Raw genomic sequence first — 15,822 nt, 5'->3', positions numbered from 1 at the left:
TAGATGCCGCTGTTATTTCCGTATTCTTTGGGGCTACATTGTCTGTCCTTTTCCGTGCCTATTAACGTGACCGCTGAAGGAAGAAGCAAAGAAAAGAACCCTATTCCGTACGCCTTGCAAAACAAAAGAAAGAAAGACAAAGCCCAGTGTCCGAAAAGTAATTGATCCACGCCCTCATAAAGTCACAGATGGTATTCCGATCCTCCGCGATACATGTCCTTATCCTTCCCGTTTCCTGTTGGTCCTGTCGGAGAAAGAAACTCAGGGTCTGTATCCGATCGTATGCTTTGATAGCCGATTTATATGTTCTCTTAGAACAGGGGTATCTAATGCACTGTCAGTATGGGTGATACATGGCAATCAAGTACATTATCGTACCTTTGGGGCAGTCTTGTCAAAGCTCAACAGGTTCAGGTAGTGAGTTTCACATGCTCAGGAAGACTCAGACTTGCTTCTTGTCCTTGTCCTTGTCGGACTCGGTGCCTCCATTCTTGACATCGCCCTGGGAGACATGCTTCTTCACGGCATACTCATCGGCGGTTTCGGCGGTGGCCTTCTCCTGGTGGCCTCCGGTCTTCTTCTCGGCCTTGTCATCTTCGTGAAAGTTACGCGAGCTCTGTCGCCTGAACTTGGCCACCATCCCAACTCGGGTAAGGGTGTCGATGGTCTTCTGGTCAGTGAGACCGAGGGTCATGCGACGGAGATCCTCGCGGGTCTCCTCGCTCAGGGGCTGGCCATCCCCATACTTGTCGTGGGCATCAGACATTATTGGTAGCTAGCGATGAAGAAGTATCAACCTGTGCAGTAATGGTGCTTCTGCTTGCGAAAAGATGAGCTGATACTCGAGGAAATGTTGACGGTGGTAGAGGAAGGAATCGTCAGTCGTAACGGGACCCTTGAAGAAAAGGTGCTCAGTCATAGAGAAGGAGCAAAGAGAGGCCTCAAACGCTTCATTGACGACTTCTGTCATTAACACAACGTTTGTAGAGCAGAAAAAGAGTGAATGCAACAAAGATTAGCTGAAAACGAGCGGTTCTTTTGGATCAGGGCATAGACAGTGGATGACTGTTTGTTTAATATAAAATAGCAGTTGAAGCTGCGCTTGGGGATTCAATAGCCAAACGAACACATCGCGAGGGGTTCGCAGTTGGCAAAGTACGTCACAAATATGTCCATCGACATATAAGGCTGCAACGCCTCAGTTGTTTGAAGCTTTAAAGCGTGCGGCATCGGAGAACCCGAACTCTAAAGGAGACTATTCAACAAAATATCGATGAGAGCCTAATGAAGTGATATCATGTACGCAGTCTACGATTTATTTATAGCTACTCAAATATATGGTCATCTCCTATCTGTTAGACATGGAGATGGCCGTGCAACACGCCATTGTCGACTACTGAGTTTCGTGATAAGGCTTGTGTTCTGCAGCATTTGGAATGCACTGCTCAACTTGGAATTGTCCATATACATCCCTTCGAATAAGTGCACACATATATCATGAAATGATCAAATTAACTATCTATGCCATGTGCTCTCAATCCGAGTTTCCCCTTTATAAAAACTCCAGACATCATTGCTGAAAAGACTCTAGTCTCTGTGTGTGTTTTCATACCACATCTCAATATACTCCAATCAAGAAAACAAAGCCCGCAAACCGCTTCCTGTCCCTGCAGGAAGACAGCGACATGCTTGGGGTTTAAAAAAAAATGCATACGTTCAACGCCCAGCAGCTGAGCCACTGGCTGGCGAGAGAGGGGGGAATCCGGCTAATTGCAAAAGAAAACGTAAAGGTCGTAATAAATGCAAGCAGACGGTACATCGACTTGCATGGTCAAATCCAGAATCTTCGTCGTAAATGTGCGACAATTATTGTTCGGGTTTTGGTGTGCTCGCTTCATCTCGACCACCTGTCGAGTCAATCTTTTCCAAGGGCTTGTCGTTCTTCGCCTCATTTTTGGGGGGCTCTTCAGAGGGCTCTTCGCATATCGAGCTTTGGTCTGCCCAGCTTACGGTTCTCTTCCTTCTCTTTGGAGTGGTTACATTCTCCTCGATTTTGTCTTGGACAATCGCGTCCTTGTCTACAGTGCTCACACTCATGCGAGGGAACTCTGCAGATTCTCGAGTCGGTGTCATTGGCGGCCGACTCACAGAGTACTTTGATGCTTGCATGCGCATGGAGCTGCTTCGCATGCGGCTGATTCGGGAGGTGTCGCCTCTATTCATATCAGCATCCCACTCTGCAAAGTCCTTTGCACTCCATGAAGCACGGTGAGTGCGCCCACTTCGAGGTAGACTATTGACCGAGTGACGAGAACCAGCACTGTTTGCTCGGCGCGGTCTGTTGAGTGGGTGTGCCGGATGAGACGGAACTTGTGATCTTGTGCTTTGCACTATTGGGAGCGCATTGTGTTGAGTGTTACGCCGCACATTGCTCACGCTGAAGATGGACTGGGACAGCTCTGCAAGTTCATCCACTTCATCTTCCTTGGGCTTGGAGGTGCCTGCTCTATCTTCCATGTGCTCGAAATATCGGACGCGAATATCGTCGATCTTCTCGGGGAACTCCTCACGGTTGCGAGATAAGGACATCCATGTAGACATCATGCCAAGCACTATGAGAACCAGGATAGCCGCAGCAAGGAAGCACTGGACCACCAGGATGATCATGCCAATAGCTGTGGCTGCAACGCGGCTCAGGTCCAAAGTTCTTAAGAACGCGATGGAAAGGCCAGTGGTAACGATCTTGGAGATCGATAGTAGCCAGATAGCCGCCGTTGTGTTACGGGACCCCTCAAAGGGTTTAAGTTTGATGATAATGGTCAGAGCAATGATCTCGAATATGAAGAGACCGTAGACTTGGGCCAGGGGGCTTGCACGACCACCACCAATAAAACATGCGCGCACAAACTGATACGCCAGGTACACTGCGAAAAACCACCAGCGAGCGGTTCGGTATCGAGCCGAGAGCCACCCGAAGCGTTTGATGTATGGTTCATCTTGGTGAACTTTGGGTCTTTCAGGGTCTTTGTCAACAAACCTGATTCTTCGGACGGGAAAACTGGCAAATAGACGTGGCTTGTGTGCTTGTTCTTCCTCGCCAATCGAACTTTCGAGGGTTGTCGCAACAAACGGGACCTTCTTCAAGATCTTGCCTTGCTCGAAGCGAAGAGTATCAGACACCACCTCATATTTGCCTTGACGCAATCTTGCGGAACAAGCATAGGCTGTAAGCCCGGCAAATCCCATGAACATGATGAAGATGATGGCGGCGATTGCAGTCGGCCCTGATGGTGCCTTGATCGAGAATTGGAACATTGCGAGAGTTGTCATGACGAAAAACGCAATGAAGAGTGTTCGGAGCAAGCCAGCGACCATATATCCAAGCCAATGGGAGCGGAAGTAATCGAAGCCATCCGATTTTATCAGTTTGCACTTGGCACATACTTCCAATACGAGCTTGGAAAACGCTAGAAACAGAACAACGGCTGCCAAGGCGACGAGGAACCAAATAAGACCGATAATAAATGCGTCGTTGCGAGGGATGCCGAGTACGGATAACACTCCTGGAAAGCCAGAATAGTCACCTGGCAGCGGCATTCCTGGGTTTCGGGGTCCTCCAGCCCAACTGTAGTCATACGGATTGCTTGAGTTGAAGTCGTTTCGGCGGGTGAGAGCCTGGAGGATACCGTCTTGCTGAACAGCTGCCCTACTCTTGAGGCTTCTGCCGAAAATCTGTTGCGCCAGTCCACCTCCGTTGTTGATAGGGATCGATCCTGCGGAACCAACCTGGCTTGCATTGCCTGTGACACCAGCAAAGGGACTGATAGCCTCGATCATGTTGTTGCTCGCGAACATGCCGGCAGTCCAAGCAAAGTTGCTCCACCAAGCAGGGAGCAAAGCAGGCCAGTTGACAGACAGCGCCCCTGAGAAAAAGATGGACTGGAAGGTCTCGAAAATGATCAAGATCGAAAACGAGTGGGCATAGTGCATTCTCATATGCGGAATTTGTACTCCATAGATAGCAGTTGCAAACGAGGCTAGAACTGCAAATACGGTGAAAACTCCGAGAATTGTTCCAACAATTTGTGGCTGTGAAAAGGTCCTGCCGTTACTCATGGTCGCCTGGAGGCATCCGATTTCGGTTTGTGTTGAGTTGGCAAAGATCCGTAGACGAGAGAAACCTTCGAGATCGGGAATATTCAGTGCGATTGAGGGAATGCCAGCAATGTCACCAGCTGAAATCGAAGTAGTAATGTATGCTGCAATGGGCTTTCCAGCCTCGAGTGGACAAAGACTTGTGACGTTTTCCGCGCATGGATCGTATGTCTTGTTGAAACGCTCCTCCCCATAAACCTCAATAGAGAGATGCACTTTTGTCTGGTCAGCAAGGTCCGGAAGGGCAGGGTTCAACAACATACTCATGACATTTTCCCGGCGGATGTTGGAGCTTCCGTACAGATGGAATGATACTGTGAGGTTATCAGAGTAGTATGCCGTGTCGAAGCCAGTCACGTTGAATAGACTTCCATCGTTCAAACAGTCGTCGAAGTCGCCTGTGTAAAGCGAAGGGGTCCTGCTAACGTCTAAACGGTCGTGAAATACGCCATCGGAGCCCGTTCCGCTGATGAATATCTTGTCTTGGGCATATGCAGTCGGAATGATCCCCAAGGAAGCAAACAAGCATGACAATACTGTCAAGGGCCGGCGAGTCGCAAACATTTTGACGATCAGGAAGTAGTGGTAAGGGGTCGGAAGAGGCGGAATGCGGGCGAGCCCGCCAGGGCAGATAATACGATGCAAATGTCGCTATCTGATATCGACTATGATGCTGAACAGTTGAAGGGAGCATGTGTTGAGGCTAAACGGTCTGGCGGTGGGAGATCGGCCGATTTGGACATTAAGGTTGAAGCGCAGGTCTCGGAATTGATGTTCTCGGAGCGTATTTCGTTGACAGGCTACGCAAGCCGCTAATACTGGCGGTAAGAAGTCGTCGCGAAGCGTAAACTGGGCGTTATAGATGGTCGATCATCAGAGGGTTGCCAAAAGAGAGGAGACGAGAAACACCGAGTAACGGGAGATTAAACCTTGGTGTTCTTTGTGCCAATGCAAAATCTCGTGTTTGTTTGACGTAGGTGTAACCTCCCAAGACACAATAGTGGCGCAGCGGCTGGGAGAAGCCACTAAAGATCGGCAACTTCGCGACGGGAATTTAAGGTTGATGGGTTGGCAGCTGCAGGGGGTTTAATTAGGGGAAGGAGTCGATGGGTTGTCAATTCACGACGGATTAATTGTATGGAGTATATTATGACAGTTGAGGCGTGCGAAACGGTTTGTTCAACTCAATTTGACAAGAGCAATATCGTTCGGGATAACGAGAAGGATGATGATGATGATGACAAGAAAATAGTGCAAATTCAATATGCACAGAAACAAGGAAGGTTGGGAGTCGGATCTTGGAGAATTCTGGGCAAGTTCCTAAATTTGGAGAGGCAAGTCGTCGCAATACTACCTTACGAGGTAAGGTACAACAGCTAACAGAGATGACGCCTTCCCATTTACGAAAGCAACTATCGCTTTTGCGTGTATTTTCCCATCACGACATGGTCTCGACCACAGGCGACTGATAAGTAATCATTGCTGTTAAATTAATCATCTCGCTCAAATGCCTTCTTGATTGCAGCGTATTTCGATAGGAGATACACTCGCTACTGGGTAGCAGAAAAGTTAACCTCCTGAGTCTTAGGATACAAAAATAAATAGCATAAAGGCTATTATTTTAGTGGCATAAGATGACCTACTAATTCCATCTCTTATGTTCTTAGGTCCTAATTTTTCTGATACCCTGAGGACTCGTCTAAAACTCACGCGATAAAATCCTTTTTTCGGCAGTCAATGCAACACGATTCAAGTTTTGCTCGCCCTGTTTGCTCATTGCGCCACCATCAAGGAGTGGGCTTGTATTGGTTGGCCAACAGCTGCCAAAATTCAAGAGGCGGGGAATTGTCCTTTCCACGTGTCGAGCCTCCAGCGATTGCGATAGCTTTGTTGGAACTTGGCGACTTGAGGACTTTTCTGATTGGGGAAGCTCGGGGAGACCAAGTTTGATCAACCGACAACAGCGGCTCGTTGCGAATTCATTATTTTTAATGTATCCGCTACTGTGCACAGGCGATGAAGACTCTTTATGCTACCGAAATGGAACGCATCACTTTAAACGAGAATCCCTACAATTCTTGCTCGTACTGAATCGTTTGACTTTTCTGTGTAAATTCATTAGGATGTTTAATTTACAAGTCGACTCGTAGATATGGCGGGGAATGCGCCATTATCAGACCTTCTCTTGTGACGTTGCTTTTTTGTCACAGCTCTCTCGTAATCTCTCTTTTAATCACCAAGACACTTACTTCCTACCTCCCTGGTGCAATCATCGGTTTCGCTATAAAACATCACCGTCTTGGGATTATATATTTGTGAAAATACTTCTCTCCTGGACTGTAGATGTGCTACGATATTCCCTTTCAACACTCGTGCTGTTGTACCAAGAGGCTAATCCCAGTTGCTAACCTAAACCACCAGCCAGTGGATGCCTCTGAGCATTCTTGGAATGAGCAACGACCCATTCAATCTCTTCTGGTGTACCTTTAGCAATGAGCAATGAAAGATTTCCATTTTACTAAGCGCTCCAAAGGTCAGCTTTCGGACTGTCGGCAGCAAAGTCAACTCCGTAGCAATGATTCTTGGCTTCCTCATCCACTGGATCCGGGTGACGAATGGAGCCAAATCGTGAAGCGGGCCTTGGCAACCAATGGCGACTAAATGCAACATAATGAGCATATCTTGGAATGACTCTGGGGTTCGATAGACTGGTGCTGGATCATGATCCTTATAATTGAAGACACAACATGAACAAACCATTCTGCAATGAAGCCTTCGTAGTTGCACATTCGCAACCGATGCACTTTCTATGGACCGCTGCAGGTTGCTAAACGAATTCGAGAGTTACAGCATTCAAACATTGGGTGGCTGGTAGGGACCTGATCGCCAGGGGAGTTGCCAATAACGAGTACGTCGACGGCCTGTAGATACAGCGCAGATGGTCAGCATCTGACCACCTAATTCTTATCTGTCCATGTACTCCGGCAAGTCGGGGAAGCGATTTACTATAAGAGAACTGAACGGGGAGTACGCAAACATGGGAATTCTTCTATCTGTGTGGCCTTGTCGATCATCTAACCGATTGAAAGTGCAGAAAAAAATTGTGTCGCATCAACGTCAGAGAATTGCGTGATTACTAAGAAAAGACATTTCATCCATCATGACTGAGGGGGGAAGAGGGCCTCTTCTCTTTCCACTTGCCGGGCGATCGCCCGACAGCCGTACATATTGACTCGGGCAACTTAGGCCCCAGTGCGGACCCCCAGCAACCAGTTTTAAGATACAAGGCTGCGGAGGATTAAGACCGGGTTCGAGAAACGATGGTTCTAGAGAGACCCGTCAAAGTGCTGGAGATAACGCTGCAGGTATCATGACCGGGTTGGGCAAAGAGCAGTAATCTCTGCCAGAAGTCAAAGATCACGGCCCTCCTTCGTTCTCAGAAACGGGTGGTGGGTATGAATGTATAGAACGTGGGTTATATGTGGATGAAGAATGGATGCTTGTGCCGTGAAACATGGAACATGACCGCAGGATCTCTTGTTCGCATTCTTACAGCACCCTGGTGATGAAGATGGATACGGAGATGCAGACTTACGAGATATGGGGGGTTAAAGAGGGCCCCTACTGCAGCTGCAGCGATTGAAGATTCCACTGCTACCTCTCTATGTTGAGTTTTCAAGGTACCAGGAACTGGTTGTTGGCCATAGAAATCCGAAGAGGAAAATGATGATCCACGTTATGCATCCTACTTCATACTTATAGCTTGCAGGTGCATAGTGACCTACGCGAGTTGGTCGGTGAGCTTTCAAATTACAAAGGCGCAATCGCGACAAGACCTGTTACTGTTGGTATAATGCTATAAGTAAACTTGAGACCATCGCTCTGCTCAAATGTTCCATCATGATTCCCAAATAGGTTGCCCATGGCCATTCCGCCCGAGAGCGATGCTCCGACGACCTACTGTCCCTAGCGTCGCCATGCCCAATAATACTATATTTGATTGGTCTGTAGATTCCTCGGCGGCATGTATAAGCCTCAAGTCCCGAGCACGTCATTGAGAGCTAAAAGCGCAAACCCCATTCATTTTTTCCTCTTTCTGACGGTGAGGGCCGCGAGCTTGGTCGATGCCATGGAGGCAATTGGATACAGTGGCCGATCTCGTCCGTTTTGCCAATGGACACGCAATTTTTTCCTTCTCTTACTCGTTCTCTTGCTCGCTGCAAATGTACGTTGCACCCCTCCATATCCAGTCAACCCCAGTAATTGTTGTTTGGACTAGGGATGGGGGAGGGACTAATCATGACAGGGTGGATGTATGAAGGCGAGGTGGATGAGCATGAGGATCGAGGTACTTTTCTGTATTCCCGCTGAAAGATGATTTAAAACCAAAGCAATTCCTTCTCCGCTGTTCAATTTCCCATTCTTCTCGTTCTCCGTCTGTTCCTATTTCGTTGTCCTTCACCGAATAATACCAGAAACCCTTCACAACACAATGGCCAACACTCCTCATGGTGGTGTCCTAAAGGACCTCTTCGCTCGCGATCTCCCCCGTCAATCCGAGCTTGAGGCCGAGGCTCAGAAACTCCCTGCTCTTACACTCAGCGAGCGACACCTTTGCGATCTTGAGCTGATCCTTAACGGTGGTTTCTCTCCTCTTGAAGGTATGCGCCGCAACATTTTCTTACAATGATCTTTTTTCTCTTTTTGCCGCTGGATGGCGCGGACCGTTGATGGGCGAATTGCGGTGCCCCGCCCCCGCATCTCCGATCGCCGGCGCCAGTTTGCGACAGGAACATTATTTTTTGCATGAGTGAGAATAGGAATTGACCACCAATTTTACAGGTTTCTTGAGTGAGAAGGACTACAATGGGCAAGTTAATGCGAAGTCTACACTTGATCGTTTCATGAGCTGACAAATTCTTCCAGCGTTGTTGAGAACAACCGTCTCGCCGATGGCGCTCTCTTCTCCATGCCCATCAACCTCGATGTCAACCAGGCTGAGATCGACCAGCTCGGCCTCAAGGCTGGTGCTCGCGTCACACTCCGCGACTTCCGTGACGACCGAAACCTCGCTATCCTGACCGTTGAGGACATCTACCGACCTGACAAGTAGGTGGCCCCCATAGCCTCGACTCCCAACAATGTCATTGGTAACTAACAGATGCTTACAGGGTCAACGAGGCCAAGAAGGTCTTTGGCAGCGACGATGACACCCACCCCGGTGTCAAGTACCTCTTCGATACCGCCAAGGAGTTCTACGTTGGTGGTAAGCTTGAGGCCATCAACCGCCTGGAGCACTACGACTTCCTCGACCTTCGATGTAAGAATCGCAACTGTCACTGAGCCCATCATGAAGCTAACATTTACAAGTCACACCCTCTGAACTCCGCGCTCACTTCAACAAGCTCGGCTGGCAAAAGGTCGTCGCTTTCCAGACCCGAAACCCCATGCACCGTGCTCACCGTGAGCTGACGGTCCGCGCTGCCCGCTCCCAGCAGGCCAACGTCCTCATCCAGCCCGTCGTTGGTCTTACCAAGCCCGGTGACATCGACCACTTCACCCGTGTCCGTGTCTACAAGGCTCTCCTGCCCCGTTACCCCAACGGTATGGCCGCCCTCGCTCTTCTGCCCCTCGCCATGCGAATGGGTGGTCCCCGTGAGGCTCTCTGGCACGCCATCATCCGCAAGAACCACGGTGCTACCCACTTCATCGTCGGCCGTGACCACGCCGGTCCCGGTAAGAACAAGCAGGGCAAGGACCACTACGGTCCTTATGATGCTCAGGTCCTCGTCCAGGAGCACCAGGAGGAGCTTGGCATCAAGATGGTCGAGTTCCAGGCCATGATCTACCTGCCCGACTCTGATGAGTACCTCCCCATCAACGAGATCCCTGAGGGTACCCGCACCCTCAACATCTCCGGTACTGAGCTCCGACACCGTCTCCGAACCGGCAAGGACATCCCCGAGTGGTTCTCCTACCCCGAGGTTGTCAAGGTTCTTCGCGAGGAGAACCCCCTCCCTGCCGAGAAGGGTTTCACTGTCTTCATGACCGGTTACCAGAACAGCGGAAAGGACCAGATTGCCCGTGCTCTCCAGGCCACTCTCAACCAGGGTGGTGGTCGTCCTGTCTCCATGTTGCTTGGTGAGAACGTGCGACACGAGCTCTCTCCCGAGCTTGGCTTCACCCGCAAGGACCGCGACCTCAACATCCAGCGCATTGCTTTCGTCGCCTCTGAGCTAACCAAGGCCGGTGCCGCTGTCATCGCCGCCCCTATCGCTCCCTTTGAGGATGCTCGCAAGGCTGCCCGTGACCTCGTCGAGAAGTCCGGTCCCTTCTTCCTTGTCCACGTTGCTACTCCCCTTGAGTACTGTGAGAAGACCGACCGCAAGGGTGTCTATGCTGCCGCTCGCAACGGCGAGATTAAGAACTTCACTGGTGTCGACGACCCCTACGAGGCTCCTGCCAAGCCTGACCTCGTTGTCGACCTCGAGAAGCAGAACGTCCGCTCCATTGTGCACCAGATTGTTCTGCTCCTCGAGAGCAACGGTCTTCTCGACCGCCTGTAAGCGATGATTTTTGACGATTTATCTCGGGGATCAGCCGAGGGAGATACCCGCTAGCTACGCCTGCCTACTGATTCGAGTAGGAGGTTTGTTGCTCTACAAAACTTTTGCAAATAACAGCGCAAGGATAAACGGAATTGGCGTTACTTTGAATGAGATGGATAAGGAAAAGATGGGCAAATGTGATGAACTGCATTGCATTGCGTTGCTGGTATACTTAGACGACGAAGCCGTGTCGGGATAGATTTAGTACCGATACTATGAATGAAGAGCATGATCAAACTACTTTCGGAAGCGAGAATATGCAATGCAAGTGATACGTGGACTTGCAAACTTATCAGCCTATCACATCCAACAATGGGATGGCTGTCAGTTGTGTTGGGCTGTGAATGGATGCTGGAGAAAGCTCGTGACAATATGCGCGCTTAATCAATCGTTGGATCTTGACGGCCAAAGGATTGGGCACCACCGCCGGGCATGAAGTGAGAATAGATGCGTGGCAGTCCTGGATTGAAATGTTTGAGTCATGTTATATTTAGCACAAGTCGGTTTTTACCTTTTGGGAATACTATCAGCTACAATGCTCTGTCGAACATTCCCATGCCTTGACCCTGGCTTCCAAATGCTTCTCCAGGGAGTCCAGCGGTTAACATTCACGGTGGCTGGTCGTCACCCTATGACGCCCAGCCTCCCGTGAAGTCCCCTGTGGTTACGGATATCCCATGGATCCTGGATTCTGAGAGACGAATTAAACTGATCAGCTCGCACTAAACTAGACAGGCTCACTGCTTATATATTTCTTTTCTGTCAGACTCGAGACAAGTTTTGTGGTATACATGGTTGGACTGGGATGTGCCTGTGTCCGTGCCCAGCATTGGCCTTGTTGAACACTGTCGGGCTCCACAAGCAAGTTTGAGGAACGGGAAGTCAGACATAAACGAGATCTTGTACAGTTGGGGCTGTGTTGGTGAAGATTGCGTATACGTGGTGGCCGTGTTGGCGACGGTTTCTCGAATGATGGTGAGGAATTGCCTATGATTGCTATTTTTTAGGTGTCTGTACGCCTATGCACAGTCTGTCGTCGCCCACAAGGTTGACATCATCTTTGTAGGCTTTTTACAGTTTCAGTTAATCACCGTTGAACTCCCTGACTCCCTACCATGCAACAAGTCCAAGCTTTCCGATCCCCTTTTAGACGACTTGTTAAATCGCAGGTTGGGGACCCTAAAACAGAAATCATTGAGGGAATTGCCAAATCGCTTGCAACATATTATCGACCGAGCTTCTAACGGTGAGAAACAGAGCTTCTCTCCTGCCTTAGTGCCTGATTCTACCAGAATTTGACCTGAGACTTTCGCCTGCAGGGAAGGGACCAACCAAACTGGACCTGGCACGCACTGGCTGCGCTTAGCTTCCATGCAACTCACCTCACCTTCTACAGTACAACCATCCCCTCTTCACGAATTCGCTTTTGCTTTGCTGTATCCCAAGACTGCCCAACATAGTGCTATTTCTCTCGCTCGGCAGCCTGAATTTCACTTTGCATCACCCTGATTCCTTTTTTTTTTTGTTGCTGCAGGAGTTAATACTATCGACTCCCCTCTGCGCCCACTATTCTTGACCGCCTTCTTGAACCCGTTTGGAATTATCGATCACAACGACATTAACCGCTAAACAACCATCACACGATACTTTCACCGTAGCTCCATGGTCAACCATGTCCTCCAAGGACCAAGACGTCGAGGCCCAAGCCGATGAGAGACCGCAAGACAGGGAAAAGGTCCGCCGCTCAAAATCCGAACGAAAGGAACGCAGCCATCGCGACCGAGACCACGATCGAGAAAGGGATAAGGACCCTGAACGTCGCCGACATCGCACATCTCGGCTCTCTAAGAGCAAGCTCGGCAGTGAACTTAGCGACAACCTCTCCCATACATCTAGTCGCCGCCACCGCCATCGCAAGGATAGAGACAGTGATGAGCATCATCGCCGTCACCACCGCACTGCTTCGACCAGCGACCTAGGCAGTTCAGATATCAGAACGTCGACAGCTGCCACTTCCATTCTTTCTGACCGTATCAACATGCCTTACCCATCTTTCAGTAAGGCACACAGCAAAGAGGCCATCGTTAGTCGCGATTCCCTATCACTTAAACCTCCTACTCGTGAACCGCCAGAGCCTCCTACCGCCGAGGAACTCAAGGCCCGCAGGGATTCTGGCAATGCCAATCCGAATGCGCCACCCAGTCCTCCCCCAACCGACTTGGACGCGGACAAGACTGCTGTGAACGAGGAAACGCCAAATGAACCAGTTGACGAGGAATCCACGAAAGAGGATTCATTCGACGAAGAGACGTTAAATGCAGATCTGTCTAGGGAAGACATCCCAACGATTCAGACCCCGACAGAGGAGCCTTCAGCATCCGAGGCTGGCCTGAAAAAGTCAAAGTCAAGACTATCTCACTCTCGATCAGCATCACGAAACGAGGAGCGCTCCCGTGTTAGTCGCCGATCAGGGTCCTCGAGTCAAGCTACTTATGTCAAATCCTCGCATCGTTCGGCTGAAAAGATCCGACGCTCTGATTCACGGGCCTCTAGTTCTTCTCATCGCTCAGTCCATCGAACATCTTCTACTCGAAGCCACAGAAAGTATGATGCAGACGGACCATCCTCTCCTTCAAGTGCTCAGGATTCATCTCCCAGAACACCTACCCAAGCTCCCTTCCCTCACGGGTATCCTGACACCAAGCGTGAGACCCCCTCTGTTATCGACGTTGAAGATGTCGACTCAAACTTGCATTCCAAAACGGCGACGCCTGCGTCTGCCTTTGGCATTGCTCCTCCACCCCCGCCTCCACCACCGGCGCTTGATGTCCACGACATGCCTCGAGTCGACTACCTTCTTCAAAACGGCGGCCTTGCATACACGGCCCCCAAGAACTTCCTCTCTGTACTGCCCCGTCAAAACGGCACACGACCTTCAAATCCTCCCCTGGTCGGTACAGACACTCTCTTTGCTCCGTTTCACAACCTACTGGATCAGTACAACACTGTCCTCAACAAGCAGGGATCAATTGCTGTCGCTACTGGGCACCGTTCAGTCGCTCGTAGACTGCTGGACCGTCTCGAGAATGTATTCTCCCGCGACCTCCCACCTTATGGTTGCACATGTGTCATGTGTGACAACCCTCACGAAATACATGATGGTCTCAACTGGGGCGATGTTCTGGAGTGGGTAAGCGGCCGCATTGAACTCCCACAGTGGCCTCCTTTTGATCTGGCCGAGGTTGGCACCAAGGCCGCTGAAATTTCTGGCGACGTGCCCCCTCGACCTGCGTCACCGGTCCAGCTGGATCCGGATATTGCGGAAGAATTTAGGGAGCACTACCTTCGCCAGTCGAAGAAGGTCCGGACTGCTGTCGATCGATGGTTGTCTAACACTGGAGAAACCCCAGTACCACCCCCTCAGGATGTTGACGATGAGACCTTGTCTTTCGCCATTCTGACAAACCTTGATCCTGAGGACCGCCCTTACTTTAACGCCATCATGACCGGATCCAAGGAGTTGAAGTCATCTGTTCGCGCCCCCACACCAGGACACCGGCCTCGAACGGATTTCCTCATCAAGACTGGCCTTGCATTGCAACGACTATACCGATTGCAACAAGTTCCTCGGGATGCCGAATCGGCGACATACTTGGTCAAGAACCCACACACTCACGATCTTTTGGTTGCACTTTCCAACATCAACAATTCTGAGTGGGAGATTCTCGTCTCTGGACGCTTCGATGGCTTCCTTTGGTCTGGAGCAGACGATGAGCCACACACACCGCATTCTGAATCTCGTGGACCTACGCCAGCCAGCTCCTACTACAACACCCGAACGATGAGCCCCGGACCTCGAGCTTCCTCTTCGTTCAGCTCGAGAAACACAACTCCCTTCTCAGTCTACTCGCGAGGCACAACGCCAGCCTCGTTCGTAAGTGTCAACACAACTGGCATGCCCGGAAGCCGACAGGCTGTTTCCAACGACGAAGAAATGGAGATGGCGGCGATTGCAGAGATCGAAAGGGAGATTTACAAGGGTATGGAGACTTTGGAGGATGCCTTTGAAAAACTACACAAGAAGGCTGAGGTCGTCCGGAACGCACTACGTCAACGTGGAGCCGGTTTGATGCAGAACCTGCAGAACCGCCGTCGTATTGATGTGCTTTCAGGCCCCAACTCTGGCAACTCGCAGTCTTCAGGCTACGAGCGACCGGCTTGGGCTGGAGACGACGATCGCGAACCCGGCAGTGATGATGACTGGGCTTTAGACGATATCGATATTATGCCTGATGATTCGGCCAGCAACATTAGCAGTTCTCGCCACAGACGACCTAAGAGGCGTACAGAGCGACGAACCCCTGCCCCGATCAACGAAGAAGACGAGGATTAAGCGTCAGAGGCGATACCGAGAACTCCATGGATTGATGGAGAGGGATTATACGAATGACGACAGAAACGTTTGAAAGAAGCGCATTTTTTGCAGCATATAAAATTCGAAACCACAGTTCAATGTCACCGAAGCTTGTTTGATTGAGTAACTACTTGTCGGAGCGGACAAGCGACAAATGATTGTCAGATACCACTTGTATACCTGTCATTGGAGATTTTGGACCGGGCTACCATTATGATAATTGAGGATGACAAGTTTGCTTTGCTTTTCATCCATTTCTTGCTATGTTATTTTTACTGCCTTTGCTATGGGGAGAAAAGGGGAGCAGAGAAGGTCTGTCTAGAAAATCATGCCACATCTCCCAAGGGAGACTTTGTCGAAGTTTTTATCCGTCTGGGGCGGTTGTCTAAGTTTTGTTCTATGCTAGCTATGGGAATGATGAAGGGGGCCATGACGAGGCATTGGCGTCTGTTCATTCGTAGAGTAGAGATGAACTGATGGATATACCTTGAGCAAATGTTAATGAATGGCAGGAAGCCATAGCAATTTGCTGCAATACAAACAATGGCTTAATGACTTATGAATGCCATTTATGTTTGATGAAGGTTACGAACCGGGACATTAATTTTGGCCAGCTGTGTCTCATCGTACATTGATATTTCGTCA

At 50.0% G+C, this 15,822-nt stretch overlaps 4 protein-coding genes across 4 annotated transcripts; 2 read left to right on the top strand and 2 right to left on the bottom strand.

The window, feature by feature from the left end:
* Positions 1-442: 442 nt before the first annotated feature.
* On the bottom strand, positions 443-766 carry FPSE_08238 (uncharacterized protein; the record flags this gene model as incomplete). The annotated part of the gene is made up of 1 exon (XM_009261356.1): positions 443-766. The coding sequence occupies one exon, from the start codon at positions 764-766 to the stop codon at positions 443-445; it is 324 nt and encodes a 107-aa protein (XP_009259631.1).
* A 1,100-nt stretch (positions 767-1,866) lies between these two features.
* FPSE_08239 (uncharacterized protein) lies at positions 1,867-4,719 on the bottom strand (the record flags this gene model as incomplete). The annotated part of the gene is made up of 2 exons (XM_009261357.1): positions 1,867-4,370; positions 4,419-4,719. 2 exons carry the CDS (start codon positions 4,717-4,719, stop codon positions 1,867-1,869), a joined length of 2,805 nt encoding a protein of 934 aa, XP_009259632.1.
* A 3,928-nt stretch (positions 4,720-8,647) lies between these two features.
* On the top strand, positions 8,648-10,721 carry FPSE_08240 (uncharacterized protein; the record flags this gene model as incomplete). Its single annotated transcript, XM_009261358.1, has 5 exons — positions 8,648-8,816; positions 8,998-9,040; positions 9,082-9,264; positions 9,327-9,475; positions 9,526-10,721. The coding sequence occupies 5 exons, from the start codon at positions 8,648-8,650 to the stop codon at positions 10,719-10,721; spliced, it is 1,740 nt and encodes a 579-aa protein (XP_009259633.1).
* Positions 10,722-12,435: 1,714 nt separating this feature from the next.
* On the top strand, positions 12,436-15,156 carry FPSE_08241 (uncharacterized protein; the record flags this gene model as incomplete). The annotated part of the gene is made up of 1 exon (XM_009261359.1): positions 12,436-15,156. The coding sequence occupies one exon, from the start codon at positions 12,436-12,438 to the stop codon at positions 15,154-15,156; it is 2,721 nt and encodes a 906-aa protein (XP_009259634.1).
* Between the last annotated feature and the right edge of the window lie 666 nt (positions 15,157-15,822).

Source organism: Fusarium pseudograminearum, chromosome 2 (assembly GCF_000303195.2).
Source record: "Fusarium pseudograminearum CS3096 chromosome 2, whole genome shotgun sequence".
Classification (NCBI taxonomy): domain Eukaryota; kingdom Fungi; phylum Ascomycota; class Sordariomycetes; order Hypocreales; family Nectriaceae; genus Fusarium; species Fusarium pseudograminearum.
This window is presented reverse-complemented; position numbering and strand designations above follow the sequence as displayed.